General features: G+C 39.9%; 1 protein-coding gene across 1 annotated transcript; it reads left to right on the top strand.

Moving 5' to 3' along the window:
* Positions 1-40: 40 nt before the first annotated feature.
* On the top strand, positions 41-16,020 carry mpzl3 (myelin protein zero-like 3). Its single transcript, XM_084950300.1, has 6 exons — positions 41-3,756; positions 7,351-7,517; positions 12,567-12,780; positions 13,702-13,858; positions 15,450-15,519; positions 15,726-16,020. The coding sequence occupies exons 1-6, from the start codon at positions 3,687-3,689 to the stop codon at positions 15,804-15,806; spliced, it is 759 nt and encodes a 252-aa protein (XP_084806426.1). The 5' UTR covers positions 41-3,686; the 3' UTR covers positions 15,807-16,020.
* Positions 16,021-24,415: the final 8,395 nt, after the last annotated feature.

The raw sequence follows: 24,415 nt of genomic DNA, 5'->3' as shown, positions 1-24,415 counted from the left end.
ACTTAGAGCTCAGTGTGATTTGACATATGTCATCTATTATGTAAGAGAGTAATCTTGTTATCCAGCATTTATTATGCATCATTATCTTTAATGCATTATCTACAGCTGCGTGTTTATTGTGCGTCTAGAGAGCTTTACACTTGTTGTACCTGTAAACATTAACGTCCTGAATCACTGTTTCATTCCTTGCAGGTCCAGTATGCTCATACCTGCCTTTGTCACTTCAGTCTGGGTTTGTTTGCTGAATTCTGATTGGTCATGTCTACAAATATGTCACTCTATACATTTGTCTGTGAGCTTGTGTATGTGTTTGGCAGTCCATTTGTGAGCACCGATTAAAGTCCGGCCAGCTTTAGTTACTGAGTGACAGACTTTAACAGTGTCAGCAAGTCTGCAGGAGGGTTAACTAAAAATGGAAGGGGGGATGTTAAATAATTATATTTCATAGTAGAAAGAGCAATAATAATAATAATAATAATAATAATAATAATAATGATAATAATCAGCTGTGGATGTTTAAATAACATAATGTACACCTTGATTTTTGACTTTCTAGAGCATTATTTATCTTCATTGACCAAATTTGAATGCAACACCCAAAATACTTTTGGGCAAATTAATGACACCACTCTCTGTGCTATCAATCTATTGGCCAGGCAAGCAGAAACGTGATGGGAAGGACGGGAGACGCATTAAATTTTCAATGCAGCTGTTGTTCTTAACCCCTCCCCTCTCCTGTCATTGAAAGGAAACACATCGTATGCGACCGAGGTGATTGATTTCTGTGTATCTGCCCTTTGTGCATTCATCCTTCTTACCTATTTGAGAACTAAACTCCCAGGAGAGGTGCTCTTAGCCATTCCTCGCCCATGACTCATTTAACAAGCCATTGTCTTTTACAGTGTGTTCAGCATTGCCACGCACCCAGAAAACACCTCTATATTCTACGGAGAGCGCACAGTAAAGTAAATGTTGAAGAAATGATTCGTGTCTTTCTTGAACTCACTCCCTTTTCCTGCTTGTGCCGTGTCTTGCTCCGTTCCTCCTTCTCCTTCCAGTCTGTATTCCACACCCAGAGGTGGGCTGTACCTAGCACAGTGTTGTAGAAACATGCTAAATGACTTTACACTCATTTGTGTGCGTGTGTGCACACAGAAAACATGCACAGCGAGTTGCAGAACAAAAACACTCACTGGTTATGAATACATTTATTTTAAAGGCAGAGAGTCAGCTTTATTCTCAGTGAGAGGTACAGCTTGTACAGCTATGACTAATGTTGTTGTACTTGCTTGTGACAGCCTTGAGGAAAGTGCATCTGTATGCAAAACCTTTAAAATACACAAACCAGTGCAGCAGATTCAACTTTTTTTTCTTTTTACCAGCTTTTCAGTGTAAATCAGCTGATGAAAAGACTGCAGGATTCTCAGGTTTTTGCTTTTTTCTTGTTTTTTTGCCCGATGGATGATGGTTCCCATATACCATCTGGCCCATGACAATTTAAGATCACCTTTATTAGCCCCATCCAGTGTTGACAACAGAAGAACGGGCCTCTTGTCCACCAGAGCCACCTGAGAGTCAGTGAGCGGGGACAGACTTCATTGTGACTGAGAAGATTTCAGCTGAAACTGAGACCCCGCCACTGTAACCAGACAGAGAGCCCCTGTATTCATCTGATGTGCCTGCATGTATCTAGGTAAGAGGCTATACTTGATCAGATTTTAAGATATCCCACAATATGGAAGGTGTTAGTGCTCATTTCCTGGTAAACCAGGAGTCCTGCAACTCAGCATCTATTCAAAAAAAAAGAAAAAAGAAAAAAAAAGAGAGGTGGTATCCCTGCCTCAGTGTGGGAACTGTTACATAATACTGTTAACAGATACAACACAAACACTGTACTTGTGAATGGATACGGGAGGAGGAGGAGGAGAAAGCCTGTGGCCTGTGCCTCTCATCTCTGAGAGAGGGGACAAAAACTTTGCAATCAATTTAGATTCTGCAATTGACCAACCAAAGTGGTTCTCAGTCAGTTTTTCCCTGCAGAGCCCTCCTTTGGTAGATAAAAATATTGTCAAAAAGAAGAGAAAAAAAATACTGTGTACATCCATCCCAGGGTGATGTCTTTAGGCAGAATTCACCGCCACACTCACATCTCACAGTTTACATGGAATAAGAACAAATCTATTTGATCTCTTACTATTTCATGAAACACATTAAGAAAGATTCCTAGAGATTAAGATTAAGAAAGAAGGGATTACTTGCAGAGAAAGTTAATACCATGGTGCAATCCCTCCCCCAAGATCCTGAACTGCACATTACAAACAATTATATTAGCCTGCTGATATATTACATGTACTATTTCACAGAGCTGGCGCCACTGTAATAGAGGATGCTGCTCTTACGCTGATGTGTCGTAAAATGAAGTTATGGAGGCCCATTACAGCAACCATAGCTGCTGTCAGATTAGAGGGGAAAAAGGTCCCTGGCAGAGCAGTTGAATATAAGAATGGAGCTGAGAATTCAGACCAAATAAAGACACAAACATCAAACGATGTGTGCAAACATGTAATTGGGGGATAAAACATAATATCCCACTGAAACTACACTGAGGCTAGAAAAACAAACCCGTTCTCCCAGTGGATATAATTATAGTGGTAAAAACATGAGATTGGGGACAGCGATAGTGGTGTAATATGCTTAGAAATACCAGGAGAGGTCCCAGTAGAGCATCGCTGGGTAGGGTTGGCTTGGGAGATAAGGCCTCCACACACAGAGGAGAGTGGGTGGGGGGGAGTTTATTGCAGTTTAATGTGGTTTCATTTTGGCACTTTTTGGCCAATGTCTGTTTTAAAAACCTCAAAACAGGCGTAATAAAACAGTTTTGTTGTATTATTATTATTTTTTTTAGAACTTAACCAGCTTAAATACACAACACAAGTTCATATATACTTGCATCAACACACAAGAGTTGGCACACTGCCCTTTTCTGATGAATCATAAGTGAATTAGGCATAATACTCAACCACGAAAACGTATTTATTTGCTTTATTAATTAAATAACTCCAATTGGGCATTTTAATAAATAAAATAATATGCGTTATTCTTTCTTTTTTTTGTTAAAGAGTAAATTTGAGAATTCGTGGATAAAAAACAATAATTACATTTTAGCACTCCAAACAATATGTTGATTAAAGAGCTTGTTCATACTGCCGAATTAACCATTACACAAACATAAAAAAATATTTTGGTAATTACAAATACTGTTAATTTAGGGCAGCTGTGGCATAAACCTGACATCGGGTGGTCTCATACGTTTGTTATCGCTGCTTTATTCTGAAAAACAGGGTTACTACGCGAGTGTTTTGCGTCCCATCGTGGCATTTTCATGGAGTTTGTCATGCGAGTAATAAAAAACACACTAACGAATCAGGCGAGGGTCATAGCTACCATAAATTGCGTCTACTTGTATTCAGCGCCTATGCTTAAAATTAATTTTACTGTCTGAGCGCCACTTCCTGATACACCTGTTTGGCAGGTAGTGGTAGGGCGGTCCGCCTAGGAGAGGCTATCGGAGAGACTGAGTCATGAAAAATTGACTATGGGCGGAATTTTACTGAACCTTTGACGCAACATTGGACTTTTTTTTTTAAACTTCACACATTGGAGCCTGTTTTCCCCCCAACTTTAAAATGCGTCGACCGCTCCGAAGAACCAGCGCTCTGAACGTGGTTTTGCTGCTGTATTGGCTCTGCTGTTTGGGTGAGTAGACCGAGACTCTGCTGTCTTGTTTTTAAACTGGAGCCTCCATACTCACACAACCCCTGTCGCGTCTTTCAAAGTTTGGGCTGGTAGGCTGGCATTTATGTCCCATTTCCGCAATAACTCGTTAAACACAGGCTGTTTAAAATTTAGTTGACGTTTGAGTTTTCAGTGTCGTTAGCTCACCACTGTTAGTTGTACATTACACGTTTCGTTTTTAAGGCTATCACATAAATGCCCAAGACAATGGAGGCCTTCTGGGTCTAAAGCCTGCTCAACACTTCGATAGACCTAACACGCCATATTTATTTGTAGTTTTTTTTTCGTTTATAGCTTTTCGTTTTAGATATACACTGCCAGTGAATACAAAATATACTAAATGTAATCCAGTAAACACCACGAAGTTGTAGTAAACTCTACTCAGACAAGTGTTAAGTCACTGTCAACTAATTAATGATTCCCTCTTGTGGTAATAAGCCTAATAATCCACAGAGGCCTGCTAATGTAGCTACCGTGGGGGCAGCCACACACGCTCTTAATAATAAGCATAATAATAGACCTTAGTTATGAAACCAGCCGTGGAGGAAAAAAAAAAAATCAGACAGTTGGTATTCAGTAACACAAGACCATGGTATTTTGCCAAAGATGGCGCTGAATTGTGGGCAGACTTTCAAAAAATAAGAAAAATAAATTGTGAAAATGGAGCCATGACTGTCGTGGACAACATAAAACAGGGAGAGGTTGGTGTAACATCAGCATGTCCACAAACGCAGTTCTGTGAAAATGCTAGGATGCTGTGTGAAATGTAGCTAAAAACAATGCAATGATTCAAATATTTCATAAACCCAAATTTAATTGTTAATAGAATTTTTAGAGATCATATGAAATGTTTAAACTGAGGAAATGTATTATTTTAAGACAAATATTAGCTCATTTTGAATTTGATGGCAGCAATGTGTCCCAAAAATTGAGACCGGGGACTTCACTGTGCACCTGGACTCTTCTATTATGAAGCCATGCTGCTGTAATATCTGCAGTATGTGGTTTAGCCTCGTCTTGCTAAAATATGGAAGGCCTTCTCTGCAAAAGACGTTGTCTGCATGGGGGCATGTGCAGCTCTATAACCTGTATATACCTTTCAGCAATGGTGGTGCCAATTCCATAGGCACTAATGCACCCCTGTACTCTCAAAGATGCAGGACTTATAAGTGAGCAGTGATATCAAGCCAGATTGTTCCTGTTTCCTCTTTAGTCCAAAGGATGTGGTGTCCATGTTTTCCAAAAATAATTTAAAATTTAATGCTATTCTGTGGTCAGATTATTTATGTTCTGTCTCTGTTTTAAGTGGATTTGCCTTTCTGTATTGTGTTGATGCTTCTTCTTTGCATGATAGCTTTAACCTGAATTTGTGTGATCTTGCCCCTCGCGCACAGAGATTTCTCCAAATTCTTGGAATCTTTTAATGAATGTACTGTAGATGCTAACATATTCTTCACAATTTTACCTTGAGGAACATTGTTTTTGAAATTGTTTCACAATTTAAAGATGCAGTTTATTGCAGACTGGTGAAATTCAGCCCACCAGCATAAGCTAAAGAAAAAAAAATGTGGAAAGAAATCAGCCTCTCTAAGCTGGTTTTTAATACTCAATCATACTGCTGACCTAATTGCAATAAACCTAATTGGTTAAAAAAGTTCCCCAGCTGTTTCTTTTTAGTGCCTCTTACATTTCCAGGTGTTTGTTTTTCCCCATCCTGACTTTTTTGAGACGTGTTGCTACCATCAAATTTAAAATGAGCTTATGTATTTTATGAAAGAGTAAAATGCCTCAGTTTAAAAACACGTTTTGTGTGTTGTATTGTCAAAAAATATGTTTATTTGAGTTTACGTTTTACATAGCATCCACATTTTGTGGAATCAAGGTTGTACTAATATGGGGAGTTTTTCCTTGCAGGGTTACATAAAAACATGCTTACACAGTGTGTTCTCATCCTCGCTCTTCTACTCAAGTAAATGTCCAGAAACGAGTGTCAACATGCCCAACGATGAGCTGCCGGTGTTCCTGTCCCAGCACTGATTACGATATTATCAGCATTTATTATCTTCAAGTTCAAGAGCGGTTTGGCTTTTTGATTTCCACTTTTTTTGAAGAGATTGCTTTGCAACGTCTTTGTCGATGACTCGGGCTGATTGGATATGATCTCTTCTGCTCATTTGTTTAGTATAAACTTCGGCCTTATCATGTCCCTTGGGATGCTTGGTGAAAGCAGTGGTGTCGTTCTAATAAGATTGGTTATATCAGGGGATTGCTCTATTTTGCTTTTGGTAAATTCTTAAAGAAAATGCATGTTGAGGCTTTTTCTGGAAATGAAGGGCTCTTTCATTTTTGCCCTCCAAAAGCAGTGTGTTAATGTTAGAGATAGCTGAAGGGAAAATGGAGCCGGTTTCACATAAATACTTTGTTTTGAAGGGGACAATGTTGCACCATGATGATGCTTTTATTCACTTTAGTTCGAGTCAAAGTTGGTCAGGCTGTTTTATCAGTCTACCAGTTACAGCTTCAGTCGGAAATCTATCACATAGCCAGAATTTTCATGAGCCCCAGAGGAGGTGACTGTGGCATGCACCACAGCAATGCTGACATTTCATCTTGAGAGTGAAAATACCTTTACAGTTACTGCATAAAACAACAAAACAAAAAAATGGCTCCAGATGCACAGAGTCTCTCAAGGATCATTCCTGGTCATGTTGGCGATCCTCTACATTTTCTGTATTGCTATCAGCAGCAGTTTTATGCATTTATTGAAATAACCATGTCTGGATGGATTGGCCACGAGAAGCTTGGTGTCTGTGGTTCAGAACAAATCATTTTGGCAAAGCTGTCGGCTAGATTGCTGTGAAATTTGCCACAGATCCCTAAGGTCCTATTAGGGTAACTGGAACTGATTTTCTTTTTCTTTTTTTTTTTATGTAGTGTCACATCGCACCAAACTTTGCACTTTATTTTTACTGCTAATTAGCAATCAACATGTTAAACAAAGATAGGGAACAGGGTGAAATTTCAAACCTTGCTGCACAGTCTGTCCACTGTGTTTTGAATCCAGTCTTCATGGTATGTGTGCAAGCACTAGCAAGAGAAGCCGTTTGTTTGTTTGTTTGTTTGTTTGTTTTGTTTTGTTTATAGGTGTAGTTGAGCGGTTTGTTGTGGACAGTGCTGATGTTGAGTCCCTTGGTATTATCACTGAAGAAATAACAATGAAAAGCCATCTAGAGCGAGACAGAGCTGAAGGCCTCTGAGAGATACAAGTGTAAAACAAGGTCTGTCCAATTCAGCAAGAGAGTCGGATGAGTAACTTGCATTAGCGTCAGTCAGTTCTGTGTCTATCCGGAGGACGTTGTTACCTTGGTGTGAGCATATTTGCACACTCTGTTTTGCAGTGGGTAAAACGTCACTCACATTGTGTTCTCCTTCCTGCTTTACACACAAATATATAAATCTGTACATGACACTCCCATTTTTTTTCTGGCTGGCTTTCATCTCTGACCAGCGGATCTCTCTTCTTCTTCTTTTTCTACTATAATATTTCACCTCCAGCTCCTTCCCCAGTCTCCTCCATCACAGTGACTACACCACCAGAGGTCCATGCATCTAAAGGAGATACTGTCACATTGTCCTGTTCATTTACTTCCACAAGTAGGCCAACTAGTAGGATGACAGTTGACTGGTCTTACCGGCCGCAGAGCGGAGGTCCACCAATGATGGTGAGTATACTTTTATCCAAATTAACTTCAAGGCTGTGTTGCAGCCAGTGTTGCAAAAATAATGTGTATTCTTTATTTGCAGCCATAACTGCAGTGAAATGTTAAAGTCTGTAGGTGTAATGTTCAATCAGCTCTTTCAGAGACATGCATTTTCTCTAAAACACCTGTAATTGACTCATTTTGGGAGTTTTACACATTAAAAGATAATTGGACAAGAGAACAAATAAACACTGTAGTGCACCGGCTGAATGTAGATGTCAGTTGAAAGTATTACTCTGTAAAAGATCATAGAGAGATCAAAGCTGTGCTTCCAGTAATGACATTATTTACTGAACTAACTAATGATGACTTATTATCACACATGAAAATTAGAAGACCACGACTATAATTTGGTAACAGATAAACAGGATTATGGGGTTGTTGTTTTTTTTGTTTCCTTAGCAGGATAATTAAATTACTGTTCTCAGTAGCCGATTTTTCTATGTCAACGGTTCATAGATTCATTTATTGGTGTCTGTCTGGTAACAGTTACCTAAATATACATTGTTTTAAAAAAATATTATCGAGTGCTGGTAAGACTTTTTTTCAATTCAATTTAATTTATACAGCGCCAAAACAACAGTCACCTCAAGGCGCTTCATATTGTAAGGTAGACCCTACAATAATACATACAGAGAGAAACCCAACAATCATATGACCCCCTGTTAAGAAGCACTTTGGCGACAATGGGAAGGAAAAACTCCCTTTTATCAGGAAGAAACCTCTGGCAGAACCAGGCTCAGGGAGGGGCGGCCAACTGCCGCAGCCAGTTCGGGAGAGAGAAGGAAGACAGGATAAAAGACATGCTGTGGAAGAGAGCCAGAGATTAAGACAAAATCTCTGACACTGACTGTAGAAATGTAATGCATTTTGTGAAGTCTTTGTAATTAGATTTCATTGAACTGAAATAAAAAGTGTAGGTGAACTGAACTAAACATGACTCAGCCTGGCAGGGAAGGAGCTATGGATTATTAAGGTGGGGCAAAACAAGACAAAACAAGAAGATCCTTGTGAAACATGTCAGATACGTTGCTTCACAATCACTGTAGGCTGAAGTTATTGAAAGATAAAATATAGACTCCAGACAGTATTTATATCTCTAAGGTCCTCCTGACCTGCACTTCATGTCTTCTTTCTTGTCATAAAGTCTTTCAAAGATTTTCTTTTCACACTGGTTGTTTTTTCACTTATTCTCAGTACAGTCCTTCATAAGCAACATAACACTGACCTAGGAATCATTCAAGCATTGAAAAGGCACCTAACTCATGGGATGAACCAGTGCTATGTCTACACGTAACAGACTTCTTGGCAAAGAGCTCATTTTAAATTTGATCTTTAGGCCCTCTGTTGCAAAACACATCATTTGTACACATTTCTTCAGCTGAAAAACACCCCCAAAAAACAGTTTAACAGACATAAAATATTTTTGAACTTGCAGGGCCTCACACAGAAATTGTTCATAAGACAGGCTTGTGACACGCATTGCCACTTTGTGCAAACACAGCTTGTTTGAATATGTGATTGCTTTATTTGCATTCATGGCCAGCTCGACTTCTCTTGATTTCTGAACGTACCTGTACACCTGCTGTGATAGCAGCAACACCCTCAAGCAAATTCAGTTTAATTACAATTTTGTTTATGCCAAACTCATCTGATTTATGAGCCTCGGTGTGAAGAGAAAAAGAAAAGTCCATGTTTTACCCATTCATTTTCCAGTCCATCTTTTGTGGCTTCCTCGGTAAAACCCCAGAAAGTGAGCTACCTTAATAGACCCCTCCTCATGCGATGGAATTGTGGTCTTGTTCGAAGTGCGTTGAAATGTATCCATCCTAACCCATAACTGCATTCAATCCTCTAAGTGTGGCTTGAGTTTCACTGACCAATCCACTGGAAACACACCACATCATTTAAGCATTTCCATTTGTACTTTAAGATAGCCATCCACTGTGGTTCTGTGTAATTGCATTTGGACTGTGAGAATCCATAGTGTGGTAGCTGTAACCCTCTATGCAACCATTTCCTATAGGAGCACTTGAAGTAAAGTAGAGGCTAATGCTTTGTGGCTCTGCAGATATGGAGTTTTGCTGGTTCACTCTCATTAAGATGTAGTTGTGTGGAGGGAGAGATGCATGTTATATTAGCGTTGGGGTGGCAGTCTGCAGTAATTGCTTGATAAAGCCATACAGCTGTTTGTGGGGGGGGGGAAAAGGAGGAGCCAGCTGCTTCCTAACAAAAAAAGGAGCCCACTTTTCCTGCAGTTCATCAGAACTAACTCAACCTAAATAAAAAGAGGCAGATTCCTGATGCGACCAGTACATACAAATAAAAATTAGAAACTTCCAGACTTGCTTCTAAGCCTTCATTTACTTCCCATCCAATTTCATTTGCAGTTTTGGCTGCTTTATTGGCCTGTGTGTCCCTGCTGGTATATCATGCTGGGAGAGGCCATGAATAAGCATGTGAAAACCTCTATCAGAAAATATAATTTTGCTGCCAAAGCTTTAGTGTCAATCTGAATTGCTGCAGTGCTTCAGTGGCTTACATAATTACCTCCAGTCCTGATGAGAATTAATTTTGTAGATTGGCGAAGAGAGGCTGAATGTTCAATCAAATATCAGTGGAAGCTGATGGTAATTGAAGGATTTGGCTATTGGGTTTTGCTGAATAATGTTACATTAAAATCTATTATTATGATCTAAAAGTTGCTGCTAAGCTTCTCAAGTCAGGGGAAGCATTTGTTTAAATGTAGGTGGTCTCAGTTGAAAACAGTCTTCCATCCTTAGTCATGCTGCAGCATCTCTCATGAATTCAAAAGTACCTTTGGGTCTAATGTTTGTTTTCAGCCTGAGCAGAGTCTAGTAGTAGTAACTGATTTCAAGCTTTTCTCTTGTAGGCTGAGCTCTGCCAACTTTTAAATGATCAACCAAGAGTGAGCAACACAGATATGACCATCTTTATCTTTGCCAGCCTCTACAGCACGAGGCTGTAAAAGCATAAAACCTTATCAATCCTAGTAATTATCCAGGTGATTCTGTGGTTTTGCTTTTCTCCTGCCTCAGTTTATTGTGAACATCATATGCAGTTATCCTTGTTGACAGTGTTCACAGAGATTTGCACACTTCAGGCAGTAAATGTATAAACTTCAAACAAGGCAAACGTTTTTACCTAATCTTGATTTTTTTCAAAGTAAATATTGTTCTGAGTTTGTGAAGCCAGTTTGAATACATTATAAATAATATAAAACTTTGTGTTTGTTCATGTACTTTTCAGGAAAGGGAGGGATTATATTTAGGGTTTGTAGCACTTTGTGAATGGTTCATGTTTATCAGATTTACTGAGCACAAAGAATCACTGCATTAGTGGCTTAGATTATCTCTGCTATCAGTTCTACTTGAGCGTACTACTTGTCATTATGTGTATTAGCTCAAATACTTGTCTGGTTAAGTTGTAGGAAATTACATGTATGTTTAGCAGTCTCTGGGCATGGATTCATCTGTATTTATATTGGAAATTGTTCGGAAAATGTTCTGTGTCTAAATTGCCATATGTCAGAAGCCTAGCATGGGTTGCGAGGACAGCTCAGGCATCAGCCACGTGAAATCAGTCGCAAAGAGCACTAAAAACTTTGTTTATTAGCAGGTTGTTGGAGCCATCTGTAGTTTGCATGAAAGATGCTAACCTCTCTCCAAACACCTGGCTTTTACTCTCCAGGCAGTGAAAAGTGCAGTGCAAACCGAAATGGAGAACATTTGCTTTACTGCTACAACAAACAGATTTCAAAGGTCTGCGTTTCCTGTTTGCACCACACTTTTCAGTTTCACTACCATTTGGTGAGTAGTTTGTGTTTGTCAGCATTTCATGTGCAAACTATGGGTGACTGTCAGCTAACAGAGCACACACTCAACAATTTGTAGGTATTTTGCGCATGCTACACCAACAACTTTGCACGTGTTTTCAGTGGGTTGTGACATAACTGCTAACGGTTTCTTAGTGGCTCTGTCAACAACTCTTTCACTTTTTTTGATGTTCAGATCAACACTTGTTAAGTTTTTATTTTATTTTTTTTACTTACTGTAACATTGTAAGTTGTTGTGATCTTGTTTAATATCATCTGTGTTTGAGGAGGCGTGCACGCAGTAATACTGAGAGTAAAAAAGGTGGAAACTGGTGCGATTATAAATGACAACAGTGTTAAGGTCAAATCTGATATTGCTGTGGTGGAGTTTTAAAATGCATTATTCAAACAGGAGCAGAAAACCGGATCAATACAAATGCATACAATACATGAGACTGTATTCTTTACCCTTTTTCTTATTGGTGTTTTATTTGTTTACTTTCATTTTTTTTTCTTTTCCTCCCATGTCTGTGTGTATTGTTGTGTCATAAACTTAATAAAGCACACATTCTGCACTCTTAGTTTACTCTGTGCAAAACATGTTCTGTCGTGTTTACACATTTTTATCCCCCTCTTTTCCACCCACATGCACAGCACACTCATTCTCCGGATGTCATGTTGTAGAGAGGTCTGGGTCAGCTTGATGTGGGAGTGATAAAAGGGATGGAGTTTGTTGTTGAAAACAGACTGATGTGGTAAATGTTAAACACAGACGTAGATTCAGTTTTTAAGACTCCTGCAGAATTGTGCACTAGCATGAATGTCCTTTGGGAGTTGCTGGATTTTATTTGTATTTCTCAGACTGAACAAGGAGCCCTCTTCCCTCTGTTGTCCAAGGAAAGGATGTCCAACCACCATCTGTTTCTCCAGACAAGTTAGATTTGCAAATGAGTAGTATTATGTGCTCTCTGAACAGGAAAATGATCATTAATTTACACAGTTTTAGGCGTTAGTCTCCTAGTGTGACACAGCAGGTTGAAATATGCACAATGCATAGCCACATTTCACTGCACATCCTTCCTGCACACTCAAATATCATTTTCAGCTTGCTCAGGCCATTTAACCACTCCTCTGTCCTTCATATAAAGATGTAAGATGTCTTTTTCTCCTTTCAGTTTCTCCACTTCTCCTCACGGGCGTACCCGCCAACAGAGGGTCAGTTCGGCGGTCGCATCCGGTGGCAAGGCACCCCGGCACGTGGAGATGCTTCCATCTCTTTAATCAATGCCACACTGAATGACAACGGGACCTTTACATGCACAGTCAGAAACCCACCTGATGTCCACGGGTCCACGACTTCACACACTGTACTTACTGTCACACCAAGGGGTAAGATGCTAACCTAACAAGTCAAATCCTTGTCTTGCATTCAGACTCTTTCTGTGTTTGTCCTGACTTCAACTCAGGTGTCTGGATTTGGTGCCTCCTATTATCAGTTGTACAGTGTGTGCATGCAGACACTGGGCTGATTTAGGAAAGGCTTAAAATTCCAATGCCAGCCTCACAGTTTAATGGATGGCAGACTAATCCAAACATCCATGTTGTGTTTGTGTAAGCCTGTCATGATTTAAGCATTTGGTCTCACATGTATTAACCTGCGTCAGCTATGAGCGGACGGTAGATGATTAGAGGATGACTGGAGTGTAGCTCATCACATTTTGATAAAAAGCTAGAAGGGAAGATTGAACCCACTCTTGTCTGTGCAGTTTGTAACTCTGGTACGTAAAATGAACATGTGAAATCTTGACTGTATTTTTCTGGGAACGGCTTCCACCCAACCAGGAAGTTGCTATTCTCTGCCAGGGAAGAGTCTGGCATGTAGCCCCACTGTAATGGCCCATTGTTGTTTTTTTTCTCTTTCTGTACAGATTAGCAATGAACTTTTTGTCAGGGAGCTTTGGCGATATGCTGGTTGGTGGATTTGTTACCTATGGGTAAAGACAGGCAAGCTGTTCTAATCAGCTGCTGGCTTCAGCTGCATATTTACTGTAAAGACGTGAGCCATGTGTCTTTTCATCTCTTCTCTGCAAGAATATTACAAACTGTTTCACGTTTTCCGTGCTATCATCAACTGTATAGTGGCACTCATAGAGCTGCTGTATATAGTATGTATACAGTTTACAGTCTGTGTGACAGTGTGTGTATATGTGGTGACTGCCAAGTGCAGATTTGTATGAAGTCCTGTAGATGTGTGATCATAAACATGTAACTGTGCCCCTGATGACCAAACACTCTTCTCCTCCTCCTCAGTGCCCAGCATTCGCTTCTCAGATGTTGCAGTCCTCCTTTTTTTCATCCTCCTTCCCTCTGCTGTCATAACCCTCATTCTTATTGGACGGATGATGTGTCCCAAGAAAGAGCGTAACCAATCAAAGGCCCACAGATCCCCCATAGAGGTCACAGAGGGGTGAGTAGATGCATTCTGCCAATCACTGGTGAGGCTCTCCAGGGGATAATGATGGTCACAGCAGGTGATAAATAGGATTGATGGTTATAGACATGCTTTTTCAAATGGATTTAATGAACGTTAAACATGAATCTAAGTTTAAAATGGGTGTTTGCTTCTGAAGAGTGGCTATCAATCACTCTTTAACTGACTTCTCGCTGGTATGTCATGTGATTAGAAGTCACATAGGGTTTCAGCCAGTACTGGCTTGTTTTTCACTGGTTCATACAGGAAGAAGCTTTTAAAACAAGCTGTGCAGCTGTGGTTCACATTCATCTTAGGTGCTCTACGAACATTATATACTTATATATAAGCAGCTTGCCACTGTTACCATTATCTTTTTAAAAAATTGCTTCATCTTTGTCTTTTACTTTTTCCTGTTTTTATACTGTTAACTACACTCAAATATATCTTTACAGTAAAAAAACAAGAGAATAACAAAAATTGGCTATTTAACACTCAATAGAAAACTTGTAAAAAGGCCAAAATATTTTAATTAGAATATATTTATCAGTGATCTTTGTATTTGCTGAAAATCTGATGTTGTTACCTTTGGGCGAACTAGCCTGTCTTCCTTGTTTTTTGGTCTTTATGCTTTGCCAAGCTAACTGAGTACTTGCTCCATCTTAATGCTTAACTGACATATAGTTGAATGGGATTCATTTTAATGGGGAATTATAATTTCAAACATTTATTTTGTAGTTATTGAAGAATAATTGTCTGAGTGCTAACGTCTGTTTGTGGTGTAAATCCAGGGTTTCCCACAGTTTCAGATTTCATTTATACCAGTATATAAACATATTTATACAAATGTATGCATCGGAAATGTGCACACGCTGCTGTCTGTCTGGAAATATACTTTAAAATAATATAGTGTGTAAGGTGCTCCTGTGCAAAGATTTTAATGGACAGCTACTTTGTGGAGCTGAATAACAGGGTTTTAAAATCAGTTTGCCTCTCCCTCCCTCCCTCCCTCCCTCCCTCGGATGAACGTCCATGATGGTAGTCCTTGCTCTGCTCTGAGCTCACACTACAAAACATGAAACAATTCTCCTGTAGCTTAGAAGGAAAAGTTGAAACCAGAGTGGCCCTAGTTTGCAGCAGATCTCCACAGCAAAATAAATACTACAGCTGGAGTCAATGCGATTGTGGCATGAGAAACTCTCTAACGAGACATCAGTGACGTATCGATGGCTGCAACAATGGTGACCTAGCGAGTGAGCCAGCGGGAAGGTAATAGTCCACTATTAGATTTATGGCAGATGGCATTGTTCTTTCTGATGAAGAGGAAAAAGCTAAACTGGGTCTTCAAATAGTTTAACAGCTGCTAATATATCCTAAATTGCTGCCCAATTAAAGACTTAATGTGGCAAACATGGACATAAGTGGAAACAACAAATGGAGAGCCTCAGTTGAAAAGTACATGTTTTATTGTGGGCTTGAAAGGTGATTTGTACGTACTGTATCTAAACAGCACAGGCAGGTTTTTACTTTGCAAACATGTGATTATGTCGTTCTTAACTATCTTTGCTGTCCGTTCTGCATTCATCAGGGATGAATATGGCATCCCAGGATACACACACAAAGAAGATAGGGCCAAATGCTGTGACCTATATGTGATGGTAAGAGTACAGAATTTCTACAAAGCCATAAATAACTTACTGAGACATGTCTGCGAGATACATTTCACATGATTCATTTTACATGACCTCGGTGTCTGACAACAGGACTTTGGGATTTGTAAATTATTGATTAATTTTTTCCTGTGTAGCTGTTCTGTGTCTTTGTGTGTACCTGTCCATAAGTATTTCTTCCTTTTCTTTTCCAGGACTCAGACGAAGAGTATTACTTAAAAGACTTTAAAAAGAGGCCTCCTGAAGCCGAAGGCTATGCTGACTCCCACTGCTAGAGAACCCCGGTGGTCAGGAGATGTAACTGCAGCCTGGTGCTTTATAGGAAATCAATGCAGGATTTCTATCTTCTATGTCACAGTCCAGCACTCAGCCACTCCACCACTTGGTGATGAGGTTTGTTTTGGTGACCTCTTTGGTAAATACTCCATATATTTAACACTATGCAAATAATTAGATTTTCTTTTGTATTCCCAAGCTCATGCACCCCCCCCCCCCCCCCCCCCCCAAAAAAAAAAAACCAAAAAACAAAAAAACAAACAAACCCCAAAACAAAACCCAGAAAGCTAGAATTTATAGGCTGTTTTGACTGTTTTCACACGACGGAGCTGGGGATGAAGAGAAATCTAAAGTCTGTGGTGTGAATATGGTATTTACTTTTTATTCTGTGTGCACAAAGCACCATGGCTGGTACTGTTTGGCAAACTGTCCTTGTGTATGCAATGCATGCAAACACAAATATTCTTTTCTTTTGTTTTTGTTAGTTTTTTGGAGATGCATACATTTTTTTTCTAATTTATTGCCTACATCAGAGTGGCTGTGTGATATCTGTCAGTGTCTCTGTTTTACTCTTGTGGAACATTTCTGTCATATCATTAATATTTGTAAAAAACAAAACAAAAAAATAAACATTAACTGAGATCACTCATGGTATTTATAGTCAGTACTCTGTTTCACTTCCAGCAATAACTGTATGCATTTGCTTTTGGATAGTTGTTTGGAGGGAAGTCCTGTGTTTGACTGTAGATGTGGTTATGTAATGTAATATAACGGTTGGTTTTGGATGCACACCGTGCTTTTGCATCTCTTTTTCACAAATAAATTGAGCTGATTCTTTTGGCTTTGTAAGAAGATTGCTTTAAAAAAAATGATTGTACTTAATATAAAGAAATTGTTTATTCTTATTTTTATATTAAAGTGATGGATCTGTATTTAACTTCGACTGAGACAATATGATGTTAAAGTTCATGGCGCACTGCCACCATTTTCTCCGTTATTCTCCTTGTTTGCTCTGTTGCACTATTCATGAATGGATCTCTTCAACTATTCATGAACGTTCTTGAATATTCCTTTAAAAACTCTGAGGACATGCTGGAGTCTTGGAACTACTTGTAAATTTGTGGTTGCGTCTGTCTCATCTACACAGTCGTGGGCCTTGAGAGACATAAAAAGATCCAATAAACAGTCTCCAGCAAAACGCACTGAAAGCGACAAGTCCTCATTCTGTCTCATTTCTTTTCTATTTCTCAGCCTGCTCATTCATGTCCTCTAGGTTTTAATAATTCACAAACTGCTGTGGTGAAACAATTATCATTCCTCCTTCATCTGAACTGCCATGGCAACAGCTTACTCGTGTCAAGCAGGAAAAAAATATATTTAAAAAAACTGATTGAAGAAAGGAAACAGTTGGACTGTTGCCCGGACTCAAATTTCTGGATAAACCTTGTTTAGGAGATGCTTCAGATGTTCTGTTTTCCATGCTAAGAGGATATAGTATCATTCCTATCTCATAATATCACTTACCTGCAGAGATTTACTGCTCCAAATATTGAGCCACATAACATCCATCTTTCTAAATGCTCAATTATGCAAAACATTTTGCAGAACATCTGTTTTTATCAACCTAAAGTCTGCCTTTGGGTTTAGTAGCGATTATGACTTTCCCCTAGTGGAAGTGCTGCAGATTTACCTTATTTACCTAAATTTATTTGTGCTGTCGGATATTGTTACTGGCTGGAAATTGGAGAAAGTGTTGAAAGAAACTCCTCTAAAGCAGCATCTCGTGGAAAGTAGACCCAACAATGATCAATAAACCATCTGCTCCCCCACTGGGAAAACTGACTACCACTGAGTGTTAGGATTGCCACATGGTCTTTATAGCCCGTAAGTGTTATATTTGGACCTAAAATCAGACACACATGGTTATCTTTTGTGTTGTATTATTCGACCTGTTGCAAAAGCAATAAGTGCTCTTCAATAATGCAGATATCCCATGTGTAAACAGAGCAAGCAGTGAGCTTAGGGTGGAAAATTGGTGCAGTGACACTGAAAGTCCTGGTCAGCTGGGGCCTTTCCTGTGTGGTTGTTCTCCCTGTGCTTCTACATCAAAGACATACTTGCTGGTGCAACTGGTGAGTGTAAACTGGTTGTGAGTGTATTTCCGTCTCAGTAATAGACCTGGAAGAATCTGGAACCACTGGGACCAAAACCACCAAGTTCAAATGGCTGTTTCATTGCCTCTCCGGGCACACTGTGTCCACATGGTGTCGCATTCAGAAACAGATCATTCATCCCAGATCACTCCACACAGCTATCTGCACTCTGCCTGCCCATTAATAAGACATTCAGAGAGTGCAGAATCGAGTTTTTGTGTCTGCAGGTGTAAACTAGCACAGTCTGCCTGCTGATGATTAATCGATTAATCGCCTTAGTCTGTATTTTAGTCTGTATTTTCATTGAAGTGAATTAGGTTTATGTAGACAGGGCAAGATTTCAAATACAATACTTAATACACAAATTACCCTGGGGATTTGTTTTTTCCATGGGGGGAAGATGACCAGCTATGTCAGCAACAGTGGTAATGTTTCAGGCTAGCATTGAAGTTGCCTTCAATGCTAGCCTGAAGTGTAAAAGAAGCATACGTATGCTTTTTTCACCTTGGGTTGTTAATTTTTGACCTCAGTACCAAATAACAAAAGTACTATTCTCAGACCTTTTAGATGTTTCAGGGGAAGGTAGAGACTACTAAGTATGTATTTATTATAATAAGTAAAATACTCACACAAAGCATCTTTTTTTCTTTACCAAACTAAAGTAGTCGATGAAAAGAATTCATATAATGGTATCTCTCGAATGACGGTTTGAGATTTTCACAATGGCTTCTTTGGTGAAAAAAACACAACTGATGGGCTCTGGGAGCATAAACATGTAATTTGACATGAGCAGAAAATGTTGGAGCGCTGCAATTTCTGGCCACAACACCACCTCCACCACTTAATTTAGATTTAGGTGATGGGAGGTTGTCAGCATACGGTGAGAGATGCCTAAAGTTTGCAGTGACACTTCAGTCATTCCATCTTAAATAAACATGAGCCTTCTGTTTGACTGTCTCCCATTTGAATAACAATATTATTGTCCAAAGGCTTCATATATAAAATACTTTTCAAGATATATTTTTTTGAAAATGGTCCATCAACCCACTTTTGCACCGTTTTTTTGCACATTGAAATTTGAGGCGATGTTTAACATAAATATCTCAAAAACTATTGAAGAAAAAAGACATGAGACTTTTCACTGCTCTTTCCTGAATCATGAATCATGAATCATTAATATATTAATGATTATATTATAATATGATATATTATAATTGATAAGTGCCAGGTCCTTTCTCTTTTCCCTCCCATCTCCTTTTTCCTATTTTATTTTCCTTGGTTTTTTAGTGTGCTTTATAAATAAAGTTTATTATTATTATTATTATTATTATTATTATTATTATTATCATGATTCAGGATATTTAATTTGGAACAGATACATTAAAAATGTCTGAGTGTTCAGTTCAAAAAAAAAAAAAAAAAGTCCCATACTTGAGCACATGCTAATAAAATACATCAGATTGTGTGTTGTTGCATTTCACAATAATGCAAAAATAGAACACGAATAATTACTGACAAAAATAAAGAGAGTGATACTTTCATCAACTTAAATGCTGGATTGAGCAAAAATGAAAAAAACAAAAATCAGCACATAGTCTAATCCAGACAGAACAAAACTCTGGAGTTTCCAGATGTGGACTTTTCATATTTTAACCATATCTGACATTTTATATATCTGTCTCATATTTTAGAATCTGATTCATTTTGATAGCATGAAAGACCAGTAGAGGAAAAAAGGCTTTTATCTTTAACAGTTTTTGAAATATTCATGTTCAAATATTGCCTCAGATTTTAATATATCAAAAATGGGGCTTGAATGTGGGTCAACGGACCGTTTTTCAAAACAATACATATTGAAAAGTATTTGAAATATGAAACAAAATCCCAAAATTTCACAACAATCATTACATTTGTTTGATCCTTGCATTTTTATTGAACATTTTTATGCAAATTGGAAGTGGTGGAACCGATCCCCGCTCCCTCCACCCGTAACCTTCTGTTTTTGCTTTTAGCATTGTGCTCTCTTAAAACAACTTAAAACATAAAATTACTGTCTATATAGTACTGCAGTGCATATGTATTTACACTTTCATAAACATATGAAAGAACGTAAAGAAGAGAAATATCACTACACAAGCACACATACCCACCCATGCATATCCATCTTTGCATCACTGCTTTTTCTTAGTATTTACTTTTATTCGATCTTGCTTTCACTGAATCTCAGTTGTGGTTTCTTTCCAATCATGCTTAATAAAATTTACTCAACGGTGAGTCATTTTATTACTTGTGACGCTGTGTCTGCTTCCACTTAGTCCACAAGATTTGTTTTCCCCTTTTTTCTCCAATGTTGGTTTTTTCGGAATAGTGACACACACAATGCGTCACCTAGCAGGCGAAAGCATCAGACCAGTCACCTTGCATGGTAATAATACGTTTGAGTGCAGGCAGGCTGCTCAGCAGGCCACTTATTTGCTTTAACATGACAGCTGATCCCTGTAATCAACGTTGCTGTAGTGTCAGTCACCAGACACGAGACAGGCCTGGATTTACCACTGCAGTGCCATCCTATTAGTGTTATACTTTCATATCATTGTATAGATAGTTCCAGTATTCTGATGGTTTGGGACTTTATGCTCTGGGTTTGTTATGTGGGTTATAAAGCAATGCAATCGGTGCCGAAAGCCTTTAGAGAACAACTAAAGAGTCTGTTTATTTGCTGCTCCTTTAATATCATGTTATTTAAGAACACGCCCTCATTGAGTGAGTGATGCATGTGAATGTTGCCTGGACTAAAAGCACTGGTTAAAAATAACTTGTAGCACACTTTATGCACTGTATTTGAATTTCGCAAAAAAGCTCTTTGCAACTTTTAAACTCCATCCACTTGTGAAGTGTAGTGTGCTCCACAGTACTGATTAAGTACACTCATTTGTACCTTTGACTTTTGGGTCATCATCCTAAAGGAAATGAACTGATTAAAACGGTGATGGTCGATTAGATGCCCTTGGTTTGTGTATTCATATTCCTGCAGCATGTATAATTTGCAGCAGGTAGAATCTCATTGTCTCTCACAGATACAGTGACCTTTCATACTCCGGATGAGGAGCTTCATCACACTTAGCCTGAAAGGGCAGACAGCACTGCAACAAATACAACACACTGTGGATTTACATGTAAAAAAAACCCTTCAAAAACCAATATTAATGGTTTCATATGAACAAGCTCATAAGTTAGTTAGTTAATTAGTTAGTATTCAGTTGGCTTTGGTCTGAGCTCTGCATATGCTACAGGTTTATATAAATCTATATAACACTGCTGTGTGAGGAAGCACGCACAAACAGACCGAGCAGCAAACGAATAGCTGATCATTAGACAAACGTGTCGACATGTGTCCTGAACGTCATATTTAATGACAGAATACACCAATCAGAAAAAAGGAAGCTGTCTGTATTTCCATTTAACGGTTGCCAGAACTAGGCTCCTGAGTGTTTCTCAGTACTGGCAGATCGCTGTTGTGTTATTGATCTCTGTGGTCGGTGCAGCAGCAGACTCAGCCGCTTAACAGAACAATCAAGTCACTGGACACACATTAGCATACAGTGAAGAGTGAGCAGCTTCTTTTGGGTTGGGTTTATTTCCTGTCAACTGCTGGTCAGTCTGTTTGCAACTGCACATGGATTGTTTTGCAGGAGCAACCACTCTGGCTCTGTTTCTTTATCTGCCACTTCTTCAGATCACACAGCGAGCCTAATCTGGCTCTTTGGAATTTGAGTGTTTGCAATTCCTAAGTTTTCATTTACATACCCCCCCCCCCCCCCCCCCTTTCTATTTTTTTGAATAAGAAGATTGGGATTGTGTTTTGTATTCCTCTCTGAAATGATTTGTAGCACTGCTCCCAGTGGGCATTTGATTTGAAGTGTCACTTGATGTTTAAATATTGATGCTGCTCATCAACATGCAAGAAAATTGCATTTATTTAAATTCCGACTGTGTTTGGATGAAAACCTCTGGGTAAACAGAATCATAATCATTTTGATGCGAAACAGCAATCACTTTAGTGAGGTGACAGTCAGGTGTTCACTTTAGATTTGATATTCAGTTTATTTCATCCATCCATCCATCCATCCTCATTTGCTTATCCAATTTAGGATCATTTATCTCTGCTGCCATAGGGCAAGAGGCGGGGTACACCCTGGACAGGTTTCCAGTCTGTCACAGCACTAACGCAGAGGGACTGACAACCATTCGCACTCACATTCACACCCCTGGGCAATTTAGAATCACCAGTTAACCTAACCCCACTAACTGCATGTCATTGGACTGTGGGAGGAAGCCAGAGTACCCGAAGAGAACATGCAAACTCCAGACAGAAAGGTCCCGGCCAGATGGTGGATTCAAACCCAGGACCTTGTTGCTGTGAGGCAGCAGTGCTCGCCACACCAGTGATTTCCTTGGTGGATGCCAGAATGGATGCTCACAGCAAAAAAAAAAAAAAAAAAAGTCCTGGGTTTGAATCGTGGCAAGGCCTCCTGCTTTAAAAGTAAATCATTCTGCCTATTTTGGTGCAGAAAACTCTTGGAATAGAGATGATAAGTGTCAGAGCTTCATTTCCCAGTTATGCACATAGTTTTCACCCTCAAAGAACATCTGATGTTGGCTTCACCTTACAGAAGCGGGATATCTGAACTGCTTCAGAACAGAAAAAGGCACCTCCCCTTCAGGAAAGCGCTTATCTGGTTATTACAGCAGGATGTGGGATGTGGACTGTGAGCTGGACATCTTTAGTATGAATGTGCACAACTGTGGAAAAGTAAAGCAGGGCAGCACTGAGAGAGTCATGCATACTCAGCAAAACCCTGCATTACTACAGTATCTGTGTCACTGGCCGTGGTTTGCCATGATGACACATCGTGATGATGTAGGATGGCCAAGTAATGGTGCTAGATTTTTTTTTTTTTTTGCCTTCCCTGTGTGGCAGCAGTGACCACCGAGAAGGCTGAGGCTCAGCGTTGCAGGTTAATGATTTCCCTTCAGTGAACTGCATGTGGAATAATCCTGTAAAAGAGAAGAATAGCAAAGCGCAACCCCCCCTCAGGTCTTCTCCTCCTCCTCTTCCTCTTTTCCCTGCCTCCCTATTCCATCCCTGGCTCAGTCTGTCTCCCCCGTGTTCTCCATCCCTCCCTGCATCCTCATTGTGTCTGTAGCATCTGCTGGTGCTCGCCGGTGTCAGAGCGGGGGTGGGGACTCTTCTGACACCGCTGTGCGTGTCTGTGTGCATTATGAAAGGCAAATACAGAGTGTGGGTGTTTGCATGACCATGTGCCTGCAAGCCTCACTGTATTGGTAATGGCTTGAGATGTGATTCTAGGGATAATGCATGCCTAGTGCCTGCTTATTAAGCCCAGAGTGTGTGCAAATGTGGACACAGAGGGAGGAAAGAAATGCAAAACAAAAAAAGGGGTGAAAAAAAGCAGTTTGCTTCTCCTGCTTGTCTGCCACACCCGGCCTTCTTGCTTCCTCCTCCTACCTTCATTCCTTTCTTTTTTCTCTATGTCTATCTCTTTCTCTCTCTCTCTCTCTCTCTCTCTCTCACAGACACACACACTCCTCCTCCTCTGCTCTTCGAGTCTATCTGCTGGTGTTTCCATGAGAACAGAGCGCTGGGTACGGGGAAGCGTAGGGAAGGGGGGGTGGGCTGGCGGATCGGTGGTGTGGGGTGACGTGTCCTAAAAGCAAAGAGTGTGTGTGTATGTGTGTGTGTGTGTGTGTGTGTGTGCGTGCGTTTGAACGATCATCACTGCTCTCTTTCACACGTCTATCCTGGCCAAGAGCTGCTCCCTGACTGTGCCAGAAAACATGCTTTTGGCATTGCTGTGGTAATTTGGAAACAGGGCTCCCGGGGCTTATAATGCTGATCTGAGATCCAGAGTCTGTAACACTCCGAGTCTGAGAGGGATTCTGAGCAATCAGAGGAGGCAACTTCCATTTGGGAGCCACTTAACAAAAAGAAAAAGAAGAAGAAGAAGAAGAAGAAGAAAAACCTCCTTAAATGTTATAGAAAGGGGAGGGGATAAACTAGTGAGGCTATGTGGGTGTTGAGGGCAAAAAAAGAGAGACAATGAAACAGCTGAAAGAAAGATGCATTAATAGACCAAACTGAGGGGAGGTATCCAGTCATTTATTAAGGGAGAGGCTTTTTTAGGGTGGGGCCGCAGCTTTTGCTGGAGCCAGGCTGTAAGGGAACAAGAAAGAGGAGGAGGAGGAGGTGGGTGAGAAGATGTAGAAGAGAGGAGTGCCGATCTAAAAGAGGTGGTGGTGGTGGGGGGGTCATCACTATGAGTGAGAAGAGGACGAGGAGGCGGAAGAAGAAGAAGGAAAGGAGGAGGAGGAGGAGAGAGAGCGAGAGGGATGGATGGAGCGAGGAGGGAGGCAGAAGGGAGGGGTTTAAAGGG

This window comes from Perissodus microlepis, chromosome 14, assembly GCF_051167445.1.
Source record: "Perissodus microlepis isolate ML-2025 ecotype Zambia chromosome 14, ASM5116744v1, whole genome shotgun sequence".
In the NCBI taxonomy this organism is placed as follows: Eukaryota; Metazoa; Chordata; class Actinopteri; order Cichliformes; family Cichlidae; genus Perissodus; species Perissodus microlepis.
Note: the sequence above shows the minus strand (reverse complement) of the source record. Positions and strands in the feature narration are given on the sequence as shown.